Source organism: Sander vitreus, chromosome 6 (genome assembly GCF_031162955.1).
Source record: "Sander vitreus isolate 19-12246 chromosome 6, sanVit1, whole genome shotgun sequence".
Classification (NCBI taxonomy): domain Eukaryota; kingdom Metazoa; phylum Chordata; class Actinopteri; order Perciformes; family Percidae; genus Sander; species Sander vitreus.
This window is the reverse complement of record NC_135860.1, coordinates 30,454,768-30,478,442: the sequence shown is the minus strand read 5'-3', so window position 1 is coordinate 30,478,442 and position 23,675 is coordinate 30,454,768. Positions and strand designations below refer to the sequence as shown.

At 42.4% G+C, this 23,675-nt stretch overlaps 1 protein-coding gene across 2 annotated transcripts in view; it reads right to left on the bottom strand.

The window, feature by feature from the left end:
* me1 (malic enzyme 1, NADP(+)-dependent, cytosolic) overlaps nt 1-23,675 on the bottom strand; it is a 120,754-nt gene that overhangs the window by 17,533 nt on the left and 79,546 nt on the right. For both annotated transcript variants that reach the window (XM_078253692.1, XM_078253693.1), the window contains exons 4-6: nt 19,636-19,711; nt 15,639-15,800; nt 663-766 (exon numbers count right to left, since the gene is read on the bottom strand). In XM_078253692.1, the coding sequence (XP_078109818.1) occupies nt 663-766; nt 15,639-15,800; nt 19,636-19,711 (342 nt within the window). The remainder of the gene's footprint in view (nt 1-662; nt 767-15,638; nt 15,801-19,635; nt 19,712-23,675) is intronic.

Here is a 23,675-nt window from a genome sequence, read left to right as displayed (position 1 = left end):
TGTAAAATAGGTTCCTTAACAAACTCACTTATACTAACCCAAACCAAGATCTTTTCCTAAACTTAGCCGAGTAGTTATGTTTGAATTCACAACGTTAACCATGTGTTGAAGTCTATTGGAGTACCCCGCATGTTGAGAAAATGACGCTTTGAGGGGTCCTGACCAAGTGTCCTTACGTGATGAGTTGGGAAGAAAATCCAATTGGCTGAGTTTCTGTGGACTAATAAGCAAGTCAGATCATTGTGGACAGTTTGAAAATAGATAATGGTATGCTGCTGGTATGAGTCAAAAACATGCAGGTGTCCAGTTCAGCTTCTGACAGTTCAACCAGCTTCTGAATAGTTGGTTAGCTGAACCCATGCAGCTGAAATCAATAGCACTGACGGTTACCAAGGCTCTCCGATCACTTTTCAATAAGCTCATGTTGCCATTCAGCCAGTAGGTAGATTGAATTGCTTAGCAACCAAAACCTGATTTAAAGAAGGTTAAACTGAATCATCTGCGACTGAAGTTCCAGATCCCTGAATCCCACAACATCTGGCTCCATCACTGCTTGACATATTTCTTTTAAGAGCACCATGTGCTGTTTGTATTAAAATGACAATAGCAGACTGCATACAGGAATTGGGCAAATGATTCATTGAAGACCAATATGATCATACCTGTCTGACACAGCCTTCATAAATTCATCCAGCAGGTCATCATAGGCCTGGCCTCGCACTCTCTTATGTCTCAGCCCAATGTAGAGAGGGTCCTTCAACAGCACCTGCAAAAACACAGGAGACAGAGGACAGAATGGCAAGTGAGAGGAAAAAATATAAAACCAATAGGAAGAAAGGAAACTTTGTTTTTAATGTTCCATCTCAACTTAATATTTATTTATTTATTTAATATCAACTGGGCCAAGGGGAATTGTTTAAACGAGTACTTGACTGATTTAGCATTGCAGTCCTTTAATATTGTTGGATTAACGATGGACAGTTATGGACAGTGAAAATGAGTGCAGCTGATCCAGAGGTATTTCCTTTTTTATTGCACACATTATTTTCCTTATGAAAAAAAGGCACCTACGTTACCCACAATGCAACTTGGCTGCTCAGTTTAGTTAATGATTTGGGTGTGTTATGCAAGTAGTGGCTAGTGTAGCCTTAAGATAATAACCTCAAACAAATATGAGGAACAGGCTTTGTAGGTCTGTAACCTCACTTCTTTCTAACTCCACACCTCCAGAATTGTTGTAGTTTTCTGCCCCAACTGACCCTGACTCAAGTAGATCGTCTAAAGCACTTTATCAGACTTTGTGCAGGTCCATCTGGAAGCCACAAAGGCATTTACACACACAGGATCCAAAATGCAGATGTATAGTGTAGCTTCATTAAACAATCTTAGTATGGTGTCTTTCAAACGTGATGGCCCAGCTTGTAACTCAGGCTTTGTGTTAAAAAAAATGTATTCTCCAAGTCTAAAAGAAAATCGAAAGCACCCACCAAAGCCAAGGAAACCATTATACAACTGTTTTCACAGGCTGGGCAAAATTCTCTTGGTGTAGTTCATTGTTTTTCAATAACTGTATAATCAACTGCAACTAAGAATCGTTGTGTTTTCATTAGCTTAAAATGAGCCCTTCAAATAATATATATCCAATATTGCTGAGATACTTCAGTCTAGATCAAAGTGGTCAGAGAGACATGCTTCTAACATGGCTAAAATAATTGTCTGGCCCTAAAAGAAATTATGATTATGTAGCATGACCCAGTCATAACTCTACTTGCATGAGAGCAGCAGGAAGAACTAAAGGAAGTTCTTTAAGAAGGATGATTTAGAATGAAGAATGTAAATGTGTGACATATGTGTGTATAGGAGCCATTTGAATCAAGGCTGAACAGCAAAGGTAAACTAACAGTGTGACGGAGATGAGAGAACAGCACCAGGGAACTTTGACCTAGTTACACCTAAGAATTTTAAAGAATGAGAGGAATAGAGCAGGGAAGGGAGAAAATGAACAACAGAGATGGATGTGAGGGACAGAGAGACAGAAATAGAGAATGAAAGAGAAAGTGAGACTGTGATGAATTAGGTGGAAATAAATGCCCCTACAGTAGCAGTGATAGATTGCTTACAGACTTTGCTTTGGGGTATCAGCACATATTTCATCAGATATTTGACATGCTGCACCTGCTTGCTATAACATGGTTCAGCCATAAAAATGTTTTTTTGGTGTACCATTTCCATAGCTAATAAGTGTTAAAGGACAATTCCGGCATAAAATTAACCTAGGGGTTAATAACATATGTGTACCGACTCGAACGTTCTCTGGGATATGTTTTCATGCTAATTGAATGCGTCTCTAGCTTTTAACAAGCTACCGCAAAACAGGTGGTTACCTGCTAACGCTAGCTTTTGGGGCACTTGGTAAATCACTATTTTCTTCCACTAACAAGGCTCAAAATAGCACCACACTTCCACGGTAGCATAATGAGGGTCCCTACATGTAAACCGAAGCATTGAGAACTTTGTAAGTGTAGCGTTAGTGTTTACATTCGGCGCCATCTTAGAAAACAGTCATGACCAGTCAAATCACGAACGCTGTGTTTGAGCCATGTTACTGGTTACTGGTTGCACAGTGTTCGTGGTTCGACTGGTCATGACTGTTTTCCATGATGGCCGCCTTTTATATTACTGTAACCAGTGTAGCATTAAAGCACAGCGGAAGTTAGTTAGCTATCTAGCCTGCTAATTCCACCATGCTTTAATGCTACAATGGTTACAGAAAATGAGCCAAACAGCGAGCTGCTGGCCAGCGGCAGTGCTCGGTCCAACGGTCCCTCCACCTCACTCCCCGCCGCTAGGATTCAGACAAGCTAACTAGCCAGCCATCCGTCTCTGGAGCTGCCGTCCGCTCTCTTCCATGGTGAAGAAATCTGCATAACAACTAACAACAATTGCCTTTTTCTTTGTCAAGTGAAATGACCATGGAAACAGTTCAATGGCCGCTCTACTTTCATTCTATTTCTATGCTCTTAACATACGGTACTGTAGCTGTAGATTCCTACCTAGACAGAGTTTGGAAGACAGACTCATAATCTAAATGTGCTACACTCTGTAAACTTTGGTTTCCAGGAAATTTCAATCCAAAGGGGTGGCGAGCTAATCCGGAGAGTTGTCATGCCTCATTGGGACGGGCAACCTTTACTTCTAGAGATGGATAATTAGAGGGTGCCACTAATATGAGTGCGGCAGCAGCCGCCTTTCCATGGCAGGGTCAAGACTTGCCATGTCCAAGAACAGCTCAAAAAGTTTATATAAGGCAATATTTATTTGAAGTTGCCAACTCCTTTCCTGGCAAGATTTAAATGGACAGTAATAGGCTTAAGGTGGTTAAGTTCAACAGTAACTAAAACAAGCACAACATTTTCTTGTGATCCCACTGAGAGGTGGATTGATCAGAGAAAGCTTTCGGTGGTAATTTCATAAGATGATGCAAGAGCATGCAAGGAGAAAAAAGAAATTGCTATTAAATCCAGAAGAGTTGTTCACCTCTGGAGTGGAGTTTCACATGCAACTTATGTGCTGTCTATTGAGTGTATGATGGTGAGGTTTTGTTTTATTATTCTGTCCATTTACACGCTGTGAGGAAACTGCCTTTAAAGGTGAAAGAGAAGGATCTGCATTATAAGTAACTCTGATAGTCCTGAGTGAGTTTCAAGTGGGCTGACCTCATTGACACTGTGCTGAACTGTTGACATGAGTTGTCTTTCTGTCCCAGATTACCTACTGTTGATTGGCTAAGCTGTCCTTTGTGTTGTACAGCCCTCCTTTCTCTCAGAGGGGATTAGTCCTTGTGAATGGCTTTAGAGTTCATGCTTGCTACAGACACAGAAGCTCCTTTTTCACTGTTGCAACTGTTTCCAAACTGATGACTTTTGGACTTCAGGAAAATAATATAAAGTTATATTTGACTGCTTTGTTGTGCTGGACTTTTAATGAGGGAGTTTTAAGTAGTTTAACATTGAAACTCTCCGTGTTAAAAATGTGACTGCAGCATTTACAAAAAAGTTCATTCTAAAGAAGCACTGGAACGAGACCAGGGATCAAGAACAGCCTGGACCTGTCTGAGGTAAAGGACACCCAGCACTGGACAAACAAACAGCAAACAGCATATTGTCCTGGATGACATCATTGACTCTAATGTCAGCATGAGTGTTAGTGTTGAGGTCATTCTAGGTGACATCGGGCCCAGGGATGCACTGACAGATACAGTCCAGGGAGATAACCAGATGATGCCGTAAAAAAAACGGACTACATGCAAACTGGTTTGTTTTTCCTTATGCTGCGTGTGTTTCTGTGCCTCTTTCCCTGCGGATATGTCAGTGTTTTTGTGTACTTTATGTAAGTCAGAGATAAGAGCTGTCCAGGTAGTCAGAGTTTATTGCTGCTTCCCACACAAGAACACAGCCAGTACATTCTTCTGAAGAAAAAAAACAACTGGTGGCTCACTTTCTAAATGTCCAAAACAGACATTTTACAGGCACTGAGCCTTATCTGATCAAAGATTAAAGCAATAGTTTGAGTTTTTTTGGCAAATATGCTAATGCATTTAGTTGCCAAGAGACAGATAAGAAGATTGAAGTCCATCCTCATCCAGGAAACAACCGCATAAGACGATTGTGCAAGTAGCTCATAACGACTGATATTTACATTCGCAGTTGGCCCTCTTGTGGCTGTAGTAATTATTGCAGGGAGCAAACTAGGCTGTGAGGTCACAAAGTGTAAGAGCGCTAAATTCCGCAAAACAATGCAGATTGGGGTTGTGGATGGGTCAAGCAAACAGCACTTTGACTCAGTAGACTGAGGATCGTGTCCCGTGTGAAACCAAAAGTCAACAGTCACTTTTTGAAATAAATGGCCTTTTACAGACCTTAGTCCATGGGGTGACGTCCGTGACGCACTTACGTCCTCATTTCAGTGGTTTTACGCGACTCATTTTTAAACCAATCCTTGATGATTGCCTAACCCTAAGTATTTGTGTTACCTTAGCGTAACTAGCCGCGTCACAACATTAACTACGTGTTTAAAACGGCGACCGTTAAGTTAAATAGAATGTCACATGATTAAAACTGTATTTGCGGTCACATGTTTCGAAACGGCCACCGTGCGGCAGTAAATAGAATGATCGTATACTGTATGTTGTTTTGGGACTCATTCGAAATGGACCTAATCTGTTGTTTAGGTACAATGATGTGTTGGAAGATTGATACCATTCTATTTGTATGCTAAAAATGAAGCTACAGTACAGCCAGCAGCTGGTTAGCTTAGCTTAGCATAGAGCCTGGAAACAAGGAGAATCACACAAAGTGCCATTTTAACACTTACATTTGTGTACAAATTAAACAAATGAGTTATAAAGTGTTAATTAGTTATTTTTCAAAGTGCTACTAGGCAGATCCTGTTACCTTTGGACAGAGCCAGGCTAGCTCCCCCCTGTTTCCAATCTTGTGCAAGGCTAGCTGTAGCTCCATATTAACTTTACAAATTTAAGAATGGTATCAATCTCCTCATCTAACTCTTGGCAAGAAAGCAAGTAAGTGTATTTCCCAAAATGTCAAACTATTTGTTTGGGAAAAAAACTAAGTATGTCTTGGTCAGGGGGTTTGCCTGCTCGACTGTTTGGATGTCTGCCTGCTTGCCTCTCTCTCTACCCCCATATCCACTCAAGGACAAATATAATCCCATAATAACAGTAATTTTAATAATTAGCTAGAGCTACCACTACCTCATAGCCTCCCAACTCCATCTGCTCTCATCATGCCTTCACAGTCAGGACTGCAGAGTGAGGCGGGGTACCGAGGGGCAGCAAGCTAGCCTTTCTCCCATATAAAACAAGCCCAGAGAAACTACACATTAGACACATACGCACACATTTATCCCATTACAACTCATTTAGCCTGTCATCGCTTATAATAAAGAAATAGACCTGGCAGACTACAGCAAAATCTCTTTTATAGCTATTTCTTTTAAAGTTGCATAAGCATCAATACTCTGTTTGTGTGTGTGTGTGTGTGTGTGTGTGTGTGTGTGTGTGTGTGTGTGTGTGTTTGTGTTTGTTTGCAGGCAAGTTTGTCCCTGTGCATATATACAATTTCTGTGATGCCTTTCTTTCCAAGAGTGAAGAACAGTGAGTCTTATGCCTAGTCTAATAACTCAACATGTCTCAAAATGTAACAAACTACACATTACTTGTTACCTTAAAAAGTACAGTAAAGGTAACAACATAACTCATTTTACTACTTTGGTTACTCAGCCCAGCACTGTCAAATGTGCCTTTAAACAACTCCAAAGCCTCCACACCCACATTAGGTCTGTAGTTAACGTGTAAAAATAGAAAGCAAGACATCAACAATGGTTTGAAGGTATTTACTGACCATTAACCCACTCGATTGCTCTCTGGGACATGTTTTCATGCTAATCGAATGTGTTTGTAGCCTGAAACAAGCTAGCGCGGACCGCTGATTAGCTTACAACGCTAGTATTTGGGGCACAGGGAATGTAAAAACGAATTGCTATTTATACCACTAAAAAAGCTCAAAATATCACCACACTTCCACGGTAGCATAATGAGGGTCCCTACATGTAAATCAAAGCATTGGGAACTTTGTAAGTGTACAGACAGTTATAAGAAAGATAGATTATAAAGATAGATTATAAAGACAGTTGCGTTCTCGTATACAGGCGGCTGCCATCTTGGGAGCTACTATAATCCCATTCACAGTGAAGTTGGTAGTTTCACACACCCTCCAACTTTAAACAAAACCAGGTGATGCTAAATAGGCTTACCAGTGGCTAACCTTAGCAAGCTTTAAGAATAGTCAACATCTAATAAGTCAATTTTGGAGTTACCAGGAGTTGAATTTTTTTCTTTTGTATACTGTACGTGCTAATGCATCCCCCACGCCTTCATTCCTGAGCTAACACAAAGCTACTTGTCACTGAAAAAAGTATTCACATTACTCGTTACTGCCTCAAACTGCATGTATCTGTGCATTAGGGCAGAGCAGGAGCCGGGTATAACCATTTCTTGACAAACACTTTATCCATCCACCCAGCACTACCGTACAGCATCTGCAGCTATTTTGCCATTTGCAAATATTCAGCCGGTAATTAAACAAATTTATAAGATTTATAATGTGTTCATTAGGTAGCTTTAGAGTAGGGTGACCAGACGTCCCGGTTTGACCAGGACAGTCCCGATTCTGAGTTGCGTGTCCCGAGTCCCGACAAAAGCCTGCCAGGACGCTAAAATGTCCCGGTTTACACCAACAATTATGAAATTGTCCCCGTTGTCAGCGATAACATAGCTGACTTAGTCTTATTATAGCCCGATAATTAACTAAACCCATGTAGAAAGACTAATAAAGCGACTAGCATATGATGTGTGTGTGTGTGTGTGTGTCAGTCAAACGTAGCGGTCTGCGTCTGCATAATCTGTGCAGCCAGCGTTACAATGTATATTTGTAAACATTGTCGCAATGTCTCTTCTTATCTGTCTCATTTTAACCTCGTCCCTCCAGGTCCGCTGGAAAGTCAGCGGACAAGCGCTGGGTGGAAATGTTCGTGCATTTCAAAAGCAGGGTGATTCCGTTTAAAAATGAAGGTCTCCTTTGTCAGTTCGCCATGTGTCTACCGGGCACAAATGCTCCCGTTGAGCGGATTTTTTCGCTCATGAACAACACATGGACTCACGGGAGGAACCGCATGACCATTCTCACCTTAAAGACGCTACTCGTCACACGGGCCAATTTTGCTGACACCTGTGCGTAATTTCACAGTAGGCTTTCAGTCAACAAATTGATTCTTGAGCAAATTCACTCCTCTAACAAATACTGTATACGGAATGAATGTTTCCAGTAGGGAAGCTATCTGCTCTATCAAATGAGATTACATTTGTGTGTGTGTGTTGAACGAAGCGTTCAGTTGAAAACCCAAAAACAGCTGAAATATATATTACTGCTTTAAGAAATGTATTAGCCCAAAAACAGCTACAACTATATTTCTGCTTATAGATATAATCACATTGCTGATTATAAATGTAATTATAATTTTGTTTAGGAATAAGAATCATGCTAGATACTATGTTAGATACAGCAGTATATTAATTTGCTTAGTGTAAATGTATGAGAAGGCCTGCCTGCAGTTCATGCAGAGGGGAAGTTTGTGTGTTCCTGTAAGAGACTGCAGCTGAGACAGGGGAAAAGTTAATGTGGGGTACATTGAGTTCATGTATGAGAGAAAGTAATGGGGAGCTGATGTAAAACATATGTACTGGTAAAACTTCACACTATCCTGCTTCTGTTTGGAGAAGAGAGTCAAGGTGTCATATATGATGGAAGAGCATTACCGCTTGCTTGTGTAATGTATAAGGCTGTTAGCTTGAGCAATGCATAAGATACGAAACGTCATCACATGTGAGGCTTCCTGTGAGTGTCTGATAACCTGTGGTTGCATTAAAAAATGATACCTTATTAGGCCACAAGAAGTGGTGAGACAGCCCCTGCTGGTATGGTGGGAGTGAATTGGTCAATGTATGTATAAATAGGAGTAACTCGATGATAGAGTCTCTCTTTTTGGGGCATTTTGTACTGAAAGAATCTCCGTATTAGAGCATTCATTTTATTCTGTTAGGGACTTAGTGCATTTTTGTTCATTTTCTTTCTGTTTAGCTTTTTGCCTTTTTTAACTTTATGCTTTAATTAAAATAAAAATACCTGAGTTCAAGTTTGGACTAGGGAACAAAACCCGCATATTCGTTTTGTGCCTTTTTGGAAGACTTTTATTTTTTACTCTTTTTCTTCAACCCTGCCAAGCGGTAGGGGAACACCCCTACGGGAGGCAGTTTTGACTCCTCTTTAACCGCTGGGTGAGTTGCAACTCAGCGGGGACCGATTTTGACAGCAAGCCTCCTCTCAACTCATCGGAGACTGCATTTTTCAGCGGATTTGAGCTTTTGGTGATTCCGCGAAGAGCAGCTTTAAACTGTGAGTATTACTGAAAATCATATGGTTATGAAGCTTCCCTTGGGCAATACGTTTTCTGTATAGGAGGTTAAAACGCCCGTGAACAAGGGGACATCTAGGGTGTTAATCAAAGTCTCTTGCCTCGCTTTCGGGTTCCCTGACCCAGGCGAGGACCCTTTAGTATGGGTGTGTGTGTCTCTATAATAAACTTAAAACAGGAACGTATCTGAAATAACTCCTTTTAATATAGGCCAAAACAACTGTACGGCAGAAGAGGGCATAGTAGAACGAGGGTTATCGAGGGGAAGGTATAAGAGGAGTTAGCTTTTAAAATAAAAATGATATGAAGTCTCGATAACTGTCACATAGTTCATCATGGCGCCCATACGTGGGGCAGTGTGTTAAGAACTGTAACGCAGAGTTAAAAGATAACTAGAAGATGCAAAACAGGTTAACCACTGCCAAGAGGTACGAACCTACTTACGAAAGAGTTAGCAGGTTCAAAAAATGCTTTAGAGCTAGAGATTGAAGTAGCGTGCCGTGCAACTGTACTTAAAGGCCTATAGGTACAGGAGCTACAACCCCTAGGAACGGCAGGCACACCGTAACCTTCTATGTACCGGCTAAAATAGAAGGATCGCGGGTTAAGACCTGCCAATTACGAAAGGGTTAGGTGAAGTAGTCGAAAAAAGACGAAAACAACGCAAACAAGTCAATTAGTAATAAAGTAGGACTCAATCGGCAAGAAGTACCTGTACAGATTATTACAGGAGGGAGCGTTAGCAGCCAAATATCCGTGCAGGGTGATTACCCTGTTCGGTGATGGGATTTTCAAGTACTCACACCAAGATAGTGTGCAAGCCCTAGCTAAGATGCTACAGAAACACAGGAGCTGTGAATGGGTGGGTCATGGGGGAAATAGAGAGAGCTCTGGGACGCCCAGAGCACCTCTACCCGGACCCGTTTCTGTGACCGGATCGGAACGTTCACACGCCTCGTGAAGATGTAGTGGTACAAATTCCAATTAAAATTGGAGGATATGGTATACCCGGGTACCTAGAAGAGGGACCGGGAGACTTCTCTAGGAGCTCAGGATAGACAGCAGGCAGTACAAAGCAACCCAACTACTTCTGGAAATGCGTCACGCTCCTCAAGTGGCTCCTTCACTCCAGAGAACAGAGGGAGTGCAATACCTGCAGACCCGGATAGGGGTATCAGGGAAAACACCGTGGTGCGAATCCTTAAGGAGACGGCCCGGATGGATAGTGGCACGTTCGTACACACCTCAGAATGCCTCAAGACATATATGAGGAAGCCTCTACTGCCAGATTATGAGCAGGAGATAGTGGATCAGATTGGAGTAGAATATATTGAAGAAATCCACTCCTTACCACCGTGTAAATACGGGAACTACCAAAGGATAGAAGCTTAAGCACTGATGAGAGTGATGGATACCGTGCGGTGTATAGAGCAACAGATAGGGAAACTTTCATCAGGGCAATACACCCCTTGGTTAACTCGGCAGAGGCAGGAGAAATGGTGACAATAAATCTGAGAGGGAGAGACTGGGAAGATCCTCCTGAAGTCCTCCTTACTTGGATAAAAGATATACTTCCTCTGTTCGGGGGAGCAATATTCTACATTCTCCTGCCCGCTGACCGAGAGGGAGATGCACTAGTGACAGCAGATGATAAGGATGAAAATGATGAGGGTGCTGAGTCAGAGGGAGATGTAGAGGATCACAGGGAGGATGGAAACCAGGTTGACGAGGGGGGAGAATAAGAAAGGGATGGCTGGGGCGATGAAAGGAACTTGTCTCAGGTCCTTCCCCCAATTACTGAGTTCAGGAAAGCCCCCCCACCAGTCAACTTTGGGAATCAGCTCTCACGCTCGCGTCAGTGCATTCCTACCCCACGCTGGGTAGGAGGAAATGATCAGGCAGAGGAACTTGATGAGCATATCTATCAGGAAGCAGTTTGGAGATTCAACCCCCTCTACTCACTAAATGATACACCAACAAGCCCTAATCAGAGAACAGGAAGCACAGCCCCGCCTGGGTCCCCACTCCCCTGCGACGAGCAATGGATCCTCTCCGCCCATAGGCGCTCGTGGGAAACACAAAGTGAAAACAAACAGGCCTGTAATAGAGACTGATGAGGAGGATAATGTTCCCCCATCACGCACCCCGACCAGGGGAAGAAGCAAAAGTCGCAGTAGGGAAAGAACACCACCTAGGCCGGTACCTGAAAGTACCCCAAGACCCAGGGCTCCTATAGTCGCTCCTCAGCCAAGGAGCATCCTAACTCCTACAGGGGACCGACCCAAGGGACTCCAGACAATGGTTCCCCTGGGTTGGCACCTGATACGAAGGGTAACGATTTGTGATCCACCAATACCAAAAAAGACCTCTAGAGGCAGGCTGGGAAAAATCACCAGACCAATGCCAGATACCAAGTACAGCCCAGACAAGTACCCATGCAGAGAGCCCACTTACCGGACTGAGAACGATTGGTATAACCCTAGACTCTTTGAGGAGGGGGAATACCACTCAGACTGGGAGGAAGAGCCTATCTGCGATGAAGCGGTCTGGTACCCAGTATCACTGGGAGAAAGGAGGAGTATAGATCAGGCACCCAAGGGATCCGAAGTCTTGGCTTTCCAAGGCATAGGGAAACCCTGGAAAGTGTCGTATCTCAGACAGAGATATGACTTTTACAGAGAAGACTGTATAAGGAGAGACAGGTCTATAGAAAGACAGTTTGCGGAACAGAACCCGCGGGGTAGGTCAGTGAGAGATTCGGGGGGCGATGGAGGAGACAACCCAGACCTGGACCCTACCAGGGCTCGAGTGGATGGGAGCCTCCTAGACCACCTCGAGGTAGAGATAACAGAAGGAACAGGGAACAGGGACCTCAGGACGAAGATCCTGAGGAGATCGATACCTTCTTCCAGCAGCAAGCACTCAGAATGGCAGAAAGGTGGCCCTCCATCCAATCCTCTGATGACTTTTATTTTTTACTCTTTTTCTTCAACCCTGCCAAGCGGTAGGGGAACACCCCTACGGGAGGCAGTTTTGACTCCTCTTTAAGTCTCTTGCCTCGCTTTCGGGTTCCCTGACCCAGGCGAGGACCCTTTAGTATGGGTGTGTGTGTCTCTATAATAAACTTAAAACAGGAAAGTATCTGAAATAACTTCTTTTATATAGGCCAAAACATCCGCTCTGCTGACGGTAACTAGTGTTAACTGTACGGCAGAAGAGGGCATAGTAGAATGAGGGTTATCGAGGGGAAGATATAAGAGGAGTTAGCTTTTAAAATAAAAGTGATACGAAGTCTCGATAACTGTCACATCGTTCATCAGAATAACACTGTACGGTAAGGGTAGGCCTACATGAATTATCAAATTCTGATTCGAACACAACTTGTGCATAATCAGGTACCCACCTTACCTAATGCTTTAGTTGATGTGTTGTTCATGCATGAGGTCATGAATGAGACGCTATGAACTCATGTCAATTTCTGATGATTCATAAGATATAAAGGAATGAAGTAATGCACAAATCATGAATTAATTCATGCATGAATTCATAATTCATGTACCCTTACTGTAAAGTGTTACCAGGAAATCTGGTCACCCTACTTAGAGGTCCCTGCTTCCAGTCTTTATGTAATGCTATAGGCTAATCACTGCCCGGTCAATCATTCAAAGTATGCTGAACTATTTCTAAATATCTCTACCTTCAACATTTGAAGTTGTTATGAGCTCACTGATACACACTATACACACAAAAAAAGTGTTTCTCTTCCTCTTATTTTGGCAACAGATATAAGGCAGTTTGAGGCAACTGGAACTATGAGACAGCTTGTTAAAGTTGCGTTGTGATGCCCATAAATGTCTTAAACTGCTGTCGTGCAACCAAGAATCTAATCTACAGATGGTATGATCGCCCTAAACCAGAATCACTTCAAACAGAGTAGTAGACTCAATGTGGAAACTTAAGAACGCATGGAGATACCAGTACAGGAAGAGGTCAAAAGGTAGAGCTACATACTGTAGCTGTATAAAGATAAAGAGCTGAGGTGCAGGACTTGGCAGAATTAGAGACAATTTTGCTCTAAATCCAGTTTCAATGGCACGAAGAGGTCTAACGTAGCAATGTAATATATTTCATGGGGCTATCTGGGAAGACTGCACTGTTTCTGTTGTTATAATGCAATTCTGCTTGGACCTGGAGAACTGTGATGAAGTGTGTATTGGGTAAGTGCTGCCACAGAAGGATCCCCGGCCATTAAGCATGCTATCGCCTGCATGAAATCAGTGGGTTTTTAACTAATCTTGCAAATACTTTCTGCTACATACATCTTCTTAATTTTATGTGCAAACACATCTATCCTCAGCAACATCGCTAATCCTTAGTTCACTTGTGACATTTGCTTGGATTAAAAGTGAACTCCAGGGACTGAGTCATGTGGAGTCTTGGAAGATGAAGGACAGCATCTGACAGGCTGAGCTCAGCTGTGTCGGGCAAACTGAGGCGGCCACGCCCTTGGCCGAGACCGAAAGTTGAGTATATATAGATGTGCACACAGACTATTCTTAGTCTGTTTAAGGCTACAGACACACGTGTTGCCCTGCCCTGAGTTTGAATCATCTTTCAGAGACTGCCATAGAGAACAGGGAACATAGGTGGGTAACTCTAGCTCTGTTGGCTACTACACTCACATACTGGCAGCAGGGAGAGGTGTTTTCCCACCTGGCATCCATCAATGGAGCTGCTTATCTCACTTATGTAAAGGGTGTTTACTGGTTCTAAAGTGTAGGATTTGGTTTCTTGGCTGCTTTCTGAGGCAAGGCTTACCTGGCTATGGTGGATGAGGAGCATTTCCCTTCTGGCATACACCATCATACACTCATGGCATGTTAATTTATTGGAGCAATGTTTTGAGTTTGAGCAGTAGAGTTGAGAGGTGAGCAGGAAGACCAAGCACTCTTGATCATTACTCCCTGGGGCTATAATGACCTAATTTCTCCACAGGGATTATTTAGAGTTTCATCTAATTTAATGTAATCCACCTTTAGTTGAGCAAGACACTCTACCAGCCCCCTCTGCTCTGAAGCTGACCTTTATCTCTGGCCTCTGTGTGAGCAAGAAAAAAACCCTCAGTCTTAGTTTCACTGTTGCCTACTTAAATGACTAAAGGTTAGAACTGATGTGGTAATCTGTTTCTGAAGTCGAGTAAAAGTAGCAGCATCACACTAAACATACTCCATAACAAGTGATAGACCTACACTAGATGAGAAGATTGTTTAATGGTAAATATGAAGCTGCTAGCCAGGAGCTGGGTAGCTGGTAACAGGGAGTAACATCTAGCCTGTCTCTGTAACAAAATCTGCCTAAACTCACTAATCAACACGTTAATGTTACATGTTGTTTGTTTAATCCGTAGGCTACTGTCACTACCCGATGTGAGTCGAGTGCAGATGTGAGTTGCGCATGCGTCACTTTGCGACAGTGACGCAATCACGCAAATCGGTTTTGCTGTTAGCCACAGAATAATGAGATAGGTACATTACATAGCTAGCCTGACGTTGTCATACTCAGATTCTAGTCAGAATATGAGTCTGATACTGCTCCACTGGGTTGTGATTATGGGGCGTTTCAACCGAAACAGGAAAGAAAATGGCCTCTGCACTCAATTGGATAGACCTACAACCAATCAGAGCAACGGAGACAGACGTCACAGAAGCTGCGAGTCAAAGGCAGGCTTTACATTACTGTTGATCATCTGTCCATCATTGTATAAAGCCTGCCCTGACAATGTGATCCGATATGTCCGAACAGCTCTGGTTCGAGCATTGTTGCTCCACAACGGATCAAGTCCAGACCAAACTTCCCGACCGCAAATGTTGTGGGCGGGGCTAAATTCTGCTGGCATCCAGGCTATTACATAGCAGTAATTTATTATTTAGTATAAGGCATCACATTTTCACGGCATGATCCCTGATGTCAGTTCTAGATTAGAGGCTGAAGTAGCCTACAACCTGCTATTAGAGACTTCTGTAATGTCAATACAATAAAAATGGACCTACATAACGAAGTTCGTTCACTGCTGGCTACAAGTTAGCAATCAAACAGGCTGCCATTCAAGGCTGTCACTTGAATGGCGTTTTGAGCTAACGTTAGCAATCAAACAATCATAGATAGCTAAAACGTTTGCCGGATCCCTTGGTGTTATGTCGTAAACCGTTTAAATCGGAGCATGCACAACTCACATCTGCACTCGACTCACATCGGGTAGTGACAGCTACTTTGCACTAGTACTAATTAGCAAATGTTAGCATGCTAACATGCTAAACTAAGATGATGGACATGGTATACATTAAACCTGCTAAATATCAGCATGATAGCATTGTCTTTGGGAGCATGTTAGCATGCTGATGTCAGCATTTAGCTAAAAGCACTAGCAGCCCCTAGCATGACTGCAGACGATACATATCGTATCGATACATATCGTCATCTTTAAGATGCACCTTTATTTTTAAATTCCCACGTTGTATTTATTCTTTTTGATAGAAAGCGTAGTTTGTTTTTATTTTTTTTTAATATATTTAGACCTCAGCTCTTACCTCATTGTCTGTGCCCACATCCAGCATGACAGGCAGGCACTGTTGTGGCGGCACACCTCCACAGGCTGTGTAGAGGGCCAGCTTGCCCACTGGGATGCCCATGCCACAGCAGCCCAGGTCTCCCAGCCCCAGGATCCTCTCTCCGTCCGTCACACACACCGCCTGTCAATCAACATAACCGTCAGCCAGAGACTACAGTAGCCACACCAACCATCTCATCAACATCAATCTGTGTATGATGCTACTACATGTATGATAGGTAGCTTATTAGCATTAGGGCTGCACGATATGAGGAAAATATCTAATTGTGATTATTTTGACTGATATGCGATACTGCGATATGATTCACAATATTGAAGGGAATGATCATTTTCGTATCATTATTCTTATTGAAAAAATTAATAAAATTACAAGAAATTGAAACAATTATAATGGGATTTTTGCGAGGATCTGTTCCAGATTTTTTCTTTAGTCTGTAGGATAGGATTTGTAGGACGGGATGTCTCTGCAGTACCACAATACTTCATTCAGAATGTTTTAACACATATTTTGCCTTTAACAAATATTGTGCCCCCCCCCATGCAATTTGGATATTGCACTAGTCCATATTGCGATTTTGAAATGTTGTATCAATTATTAATTGTGCAGCCCTAATAAGCATTTATACACACTTTAATAACACTTTAAAAAGATAAATGAAGCAGCAGTTCTGCCTCCATGTCTCATGAACACAAATCATCTTTACCAAAACAAGTTCACCATGCTACCCAGAAACATGTTTATTTCCTCAGTGTAAGCCAGGCCCTCCTACACACTCCTGGCTTTCCACTCACTAGTCATTTTAAGCAATTAAGCAATAAATAAGTCCCTCTGGGTTGATTCCACAGCATGAAACAAATCAATTGTGTAACACTTAATATCACCAGCAGAAGTGTTTAATGTGAAATGTTCAGGGTTTTTCTCTTTCCACCATCTGTGTGACGCAGATTACTCTGGCACAGCATTTTTACAGCCTGGTTCCTCCCACAATCTGACAGGTTTAAAGGGTATCATTAGTTTTCCCATTTGAATGTTTAAAATCTATAATGACCATACTCAATACCATTAAGAGCACCCCCCCCAAACTATCACTTGTGGAAATTAATTCTACAGCTGCAAAACCTTTTTACAAGCACAAAATATTAATGACCATTATTTGAGTCCATATAAAAGGCTGCAAGGCTCATCAGTGGATGGTTACCTTGGCTCCCGTTTGCCCTTTCTCTATAGAAATGTTAGAAGTCGGCCATATTAGGTGAGTTAACGATAAGACCACCCTGACAATGAGAGGCGGCATGTCAGCGGCGAGGTAAATGCCCAGCTGTTGACAGCTGTGAACAGGTGGCTCAGACTGCAGGTATATTTGACATGCCAGGAATGCCTACTGGTTTCGTCATTCTAAATATGAGTAGATTATGACTTGCACATAGTTGCTCTACACAAAGGATTAGAGGAATATGTCAGTCTTTTGAGAAATTGGCCAATACAGCACGTCAAAAGAACCAATGCCAAAACCGTCCACGGATCCCCAGGGGATCACTGGATTATCTGTATCCATTATTGTTTGAGACAGCCTGGTGTGAGATGACTGGCCTTTCAGTAATGCACACATTGTGTTTTTTTTTTATCATAATATCAGCCCAATATAGCTTGCAGGTTTAATTTATAATTGTACAGTCTTTAACTTCCCACCTAGACTGGGTAAACCCAGCCCAATCTGCCAGCGATTTGATTTCTCCCTGCAGCTCAGGCTGGATACATTTTTCTAACCTGCTTCCGTTACAAATCTGCGGGGACCAATCACAAACTGGCTTATCCACCTGGCGCGCTATTGGCGGGTTTAACACGATGACGATAGAGAAGCAATGGCAAGCAGCTTTTTGTTGACATTCAACATGGCGGACACCGAAGCGCAGCAACCAAGGGGGTAAGCTTCTCCTCACAACGCGTACCTCCTATGGCGCCATGTTGATGCTAACAAGCACTCACCCCCGTTAGCATCCCATTCATTTTGACGTCACTTTGACAGCGAATAACTTTACATCTGAAGCGTTTAAAGACTCTATTTGTCCATTATTCATTTCTAAAGAAACATGACAATGTATAAAAGGCTCCATTACCTTGAATCTCACGTTATGGCTCCGTAGCAGACGTTTTTATAAAAATAGGCTAACGATTGTGTCATAACCACGGGACTGTCGCATAGTAGAGGAATTACTGTATAGTACCGGAGAAGCGCGCAGGCAGTTTCGACTTACATTAGCTGTTTAAGTTTACTTACTAATGTTAACTAGCATTGTAGTTAGCAATATTTAGCCTGTGTCCATGTTATCTCCTTACATATACCTACGCTCTCCGTCTCTGCAAGATTGGGAATGATTGAGATTTCTCTTGGCACAGCTACCAGAAGACTTACAACTTTCAGACAGGTTGCTCACGTCACATTTACGTCGTCTCTCTCAGTTGGAGGCTGCGCAGTAACGCTCAGCGCTCACCGGAAAAGTGCTTCTAATATCCTTCACTGGTCTCCGTCCAGAGCAACGGGATCTGCTGGTCCATTATATATACAGTCTATGGCAGCAACCCTTTGATTCTGCTGTCGCTGCTACGTCACCCGGATCGTTGGTCTGATTGGTTGAAGGACTGTCCAATTGCGTACAGAGTCATTTGAACTTTGCCCGTTGATCACGCCTCTTGTGCAGTAGAAAATACAGAGCAGACTCCCCAGACTATTGTTCAATCTTAAAAGATTTAGCTTGGTCTGGTCATAGCCAGACTACTTCCCACCACCTTCAGTTCACAATGTAAACTCCCTGATAGTTTAAAAAGTATCTTCACTACTTTTACGCCTTCAGTATTGCTGATCATATTCTACAGATAATTTCAAACAAAGCCAAACAACAATGCAAAGCTATTATAGTGTCTGTATGACATTCAGGATTATATTAAAGTACGTTCTCATTTTCTCACTATAATTGTGGCCACCTATCACTCAACGTAGTTTATCCTACTGTTAAAATAATCCCTTCCTGGAGGGAGTCCATAGAGATAATCTACGTATTTCCACATCATTACAACATGTGTTGATTTGTTCCATTGCCTACTTTTGTTTTCTTGTACATATTCATATTTATATAATATATTGATAATATATCACTTCTAATATATTTTTTGTATGCATTTCAATACATACATTCAGGGCTTGACATTAACTTGTATTTGTGATTGCTGGGGTGGGCCGGTCATCATGGTCCAGCTGTGGGCTGTGCACTGGATCACAGCTGTGCTCCTGTGTCGGGCGATGGCACAGTAACACAGTAGCCTTCTCCAGCACAGGGTTACAATAATATGTTTATCCAATACAATTATCCATGTTAACAAGGACATTTTCAGCGCTGTTTTCTCAACATTCAGCTGCTTTGTGAGAGACATGCAGGTGTTTACGTGTGGTGAGTACCTACTCACCCCAGGAAGTGGCGGTATGCAATAAGAAAGTAAGGGAACTCAAGTGGACAAAAATCAGAAGTGCCGGTACTTAGTACCGGTGAGTACCGGCCCATTTCCGGCACTGCTGTTGTTTCTCAATTTGTGTAAACTGTATTGTCATATAAAACAATATTGTATGCTAAATGCATATACATTACATGATAAGGCAGGTCATATTCTATATTTTTGAATTGTCAGCTAATTCCAATAAAAGACCAATAAAAAAGGCACAAATTGATTATTTCTGTATCCTCATTACTCATTTTGTGTTGGCCACTGAGCCAATCGACCAAACATTTCAGGTTCCAGTTTGCATTTTTGCAAACATTATTATGTTCTGTTTTATTGATGCAGTCATACAGAACAATACTTGGTTTCCATGGGTTTTGTAATGTGGCCGTGCAGGAACAACATAAAAAACATTAAATACTGATGACTTCACGCCATGCACTGTTTGAGTGATATAATTTACCCTGACGTCCTTTTCTGGCCAGTTCTGGAGAATTGTAGAGATGTGGCCTCGGTCATGAATAGTGATGAACAGGCCCCTGGAACATAGAAAAACAAATGGAAGAACATAAATTGACAAAAGGAAGTGAGACGAGAAAGAGACCACACATTTTGCATCTTCAAAAGGCATCACAGACCGCCCTGGTCAATTATCCCCAAGTTGTATGTCATGGCCGACTCTAATTAGGCAAAATGTCACTAAAATCTTGGCAATAACAATGAAAAAACAAGAACTCAAACTCGCTTTGTACTTAAAAAAATTCTTATCCAAGATTTGAGGGGAAAACAACTTCAAGCTGTACTGCAGAGACGGTTTGAAGTTAAGCTGCTATTGCTTTTCTGCTTTTGGGCCTTCTGAACCAAGGACTTTAATGTTGAGTCCAGAGCCTCTGCAGACAGTTTGCTTTAGACCCTTGAGGCTCCCCAAATATTCATCCATATAAGTATCTCCCCCCTCCTTCTAACCCTTACCCTCCGGTACAATTTTAGGATAAAGAGATCATCTCTATGCGTGGGGTCCAGCTGTAGTGTCTTTCCAACCCATCACACCCATCTGGTTATAGTATGGTTGGGGGGGCAGCATGTGCCAGTGGCAGTAAAAACATCACTACTATTTGTAAGAGTCTGCTCATAAAGCAAAAACCCATCCCAGGTCAATACTAGTGGAATAAAATGGTGGATAAATGTCAAACGCAAACATTATGACACATTGTTAAAAGTACGAAAATAATATAGAGCCAGATGAAGATAAAGACATTAAAGTGTCACATAAAAATGCTTTGATAAGTCGGAGGAAGGGTCGACTGTCGGCATGGGTTTCCACTTAACACCAGTAACAATGGTTAAAAAAAAGAAGTCTACAGCCATGTTGGCAGCTCTGTGAGGCCGCGCTTAGACACAAGTGGTGTGATGGGCTACATGGTGACACCAGCATGCTAACATGCTCACAGTGACAACATGCTGATATTTAGCAGGTAACGTTAACCATGTTTGCTATCTCACATTAGTTTAGCTTACTAGCATGCTATCATTTACTGATTAACTAGCACTAAACACTAAGAACAGCTGATGGGAACGTCAGTCATTTTTCAGGTTTTTTGGTCAAGTACAAATTACAATTGATTGACCTGATGATGAGCTAGAAGAAGAAGTTGTTACAATTCATCTTGAGGACTAAATTGTCAATCGAATAACTCAAAAAAGAATCAACAGATATATCTATCATGAAAATAATTTTCAGGTCACATAAAGGCCACTAAGCCACAGACATCTGGCATTTGAAACACCTTTCAACTTCTCTGGCAATACAATGACACACATCTGCATACAGCTACATACATCTGTGCACGGAAATGTATAAGTGTTGCTTGCAATGCACAGAGGGTAGATCATTTAAAGAGTTTAAAAACTGTATGTACAGCTGTAATGGACTGTGGGGAGCTGCACACATTTTGTCTTTAAACACTGGATGCGTGTGAGAGAGAGGAGGAAGAGGGGAGAAAGTGCAGCCTCAGCCTGCTGTGTGTGTTTACCTTAAGCCAAGAGGACATGAGCCACAGCCGGCAACAGGAATATAAGGCATTTGGGGAGAAAGAGCGGCATTGGGGCTGAAAGGTGGACCCACAATATGAATGTTGGAAAACAACTTCCTGAGATGGATCAAAGCAGACAGGCAGTAATGCCTAATCTCTGTCAACACGAAGGTTAGCAAAAACATTTCAGGTTCAGTTTGCTGTTATTCCTCTTCTCCTCCAACCTCATTTTCTGCCATTCTGTTTGTGGAAGAGCTGACAGCCTCATGACCCTTGACCCTGACAAGTACAATGAAGTAGAGCTGCAGGAGTGCCTGTTATGCCCGTTATGCCTATACGGTACACAAACTTATGCACATAAATTCTTATGATATCCTATGAAAATAGGCGACCGCCGGCTTATCACGTGACGACGTGAGTTTAGCAGTCTTTACAGTTCCATTCAGTACAGGGTACAGGGCGCCCGTCGTTTCAGAGGCCGTAACAGTTGAGTTTAGCCGACAAAAGGTGGCTGTGAGCTGGGTACAGTGCACCGCAAGGTGACAGTCCTTTACAGTTAAGTTTAGCCGATAAAACCGTCATGCAGCGCCGACAGATAAGTTTAGAAAAAAGATCGTGGTTTGGATTAAAACACTGGTCCCCTTAAGTAGTAAGCCTGGGACACAAACACGCGTTTCCTGGGTGAAAGTCACCGACCACCTCCCATTTTGTGCTCTTATACAGCAGCAGTCAATGTGGTGCATACAGCAATAAATAAGTGGAATACACACAGATAACAGTGCATTACTTTTTCATAGCGATATGTACCAATGGTTCATGAGAACAGCCTGAAAACACAAACACACACACACACACACACACACACACACACACACACACACACACACCCCAACTCCTCTAAGAAATTCCATCACATATCTACAGTACCCTGAGCGGCAAAGAGCTAATCTACAGTATCTCATGATGTCAGGAGTCATGCTGTTTTAAATCCATCATCACTGTCTATGAAGATAATAATGATCTTTTTCAGAGCAAGAATTATACGGTGAACGGTGAAAAAATGGATCATTGCCAGGATACAGCAGCTGTCTTGGGGATGTGTATGATATGAAAGATTTTCTGTTCACTATCCACAGAGTGGCTACACTCTATGTGTGTGTGTGGGTGTGTGTTTGTGTGTGTGTGGTAGACCGAGGGGGAGGCTAATAAAAAGACCAGGGGGGGGGGGAGAAAAAGATGTGTTCTACATATTTTGGTATGAGAACATTGTTGAGAAATGAAGTCATGTTGGCCTGTCTAAATTTCTTCAAGGGGTTACTGCTAGTTTAGAGTTAGGATTTAGATTGAGGGCTAAAGGAAAATTCCGCCCTCTGATAGTTTTACGGTTGTTAAGTATCAGAGGGGAACAAAACCAAAGCATGTCCTGCATCATGTTCAGCCTGATCTCACAGAAATACGTGAAATGACCACGACCTTTTAACACCACATTACGTGCTGTTGGCGCGTAATGTGTGAACACGATAGCAAGTTCACATATTGAGACAGGTGTTACAGCTGATTGAGTCAGCTGTAACAACTTTAACTATATTTTTTTATTCAAATCTGAATTTCGATTTTTTCAAATGAGTTGAACTACTCCATGTACCCCCAAACAATGAATACTGGGATACAAGTAAGGCAAGGAAGGGCAGCTTTATTGGTATAGCACATTTCAGAAACAGGGCAATTCAAAGTGCTTTACATAAAACATTAAAGAGCAGTTAAAAACAATTAAAAAATTAAAAACAGATAAAGTCTGAGAATAGAAGTTACAGTGCAGTATAAGAAATTAAACATTAAAGAGCAGTTAAAAACAGTTAAAAATATAAAAGCAGATAAAATACGAGATTTTAGGCTGCTAGTATGGGTTGGGTACTTCTGGTTGGGAATGCTATATATATTTCCCCTCATACTGATGCTTCTAGAGTTGACATGTGTGTGTCTTTGTGTGTGTGCGTGTGTGTAAGACTGCTGCGGCTGACATAACCACAAAGAATACCAGTGGCCTTATTTTCTAGATGAGAGGACGGCCACAAAGCATTGAACTGCCATGTCTGGCTCCTCCTGTAGGAGAGTGTGGCGAGAACAGAGAGGGTAAAGAAAACAACATGATGGCCTGAAACAGCACTGCCGCTGACCTGCAGCCCGACACAAAACATACCCCAGGGACTGTGGAAAGGCTGCGGGGGCCGGCAGGAGGAAAAGCTGCTTTCCACACCAAGACCCCAAAACACAATCTGAGCCCCGTGAGGAAGCCGGCCTCCGATCGTTGACCCGTGTCCACACAAAACACCAGCAGCACCATTCTTCACTCCCACCGCATAACCTTAATCCTCCTACTCTACTGTGCTGGACGCCATCAGTTAGCAAGCCACATGGTTCAACTGACTCAGTGGACACAAATCACTGAGAAAAGACTGTGAAATAGTGT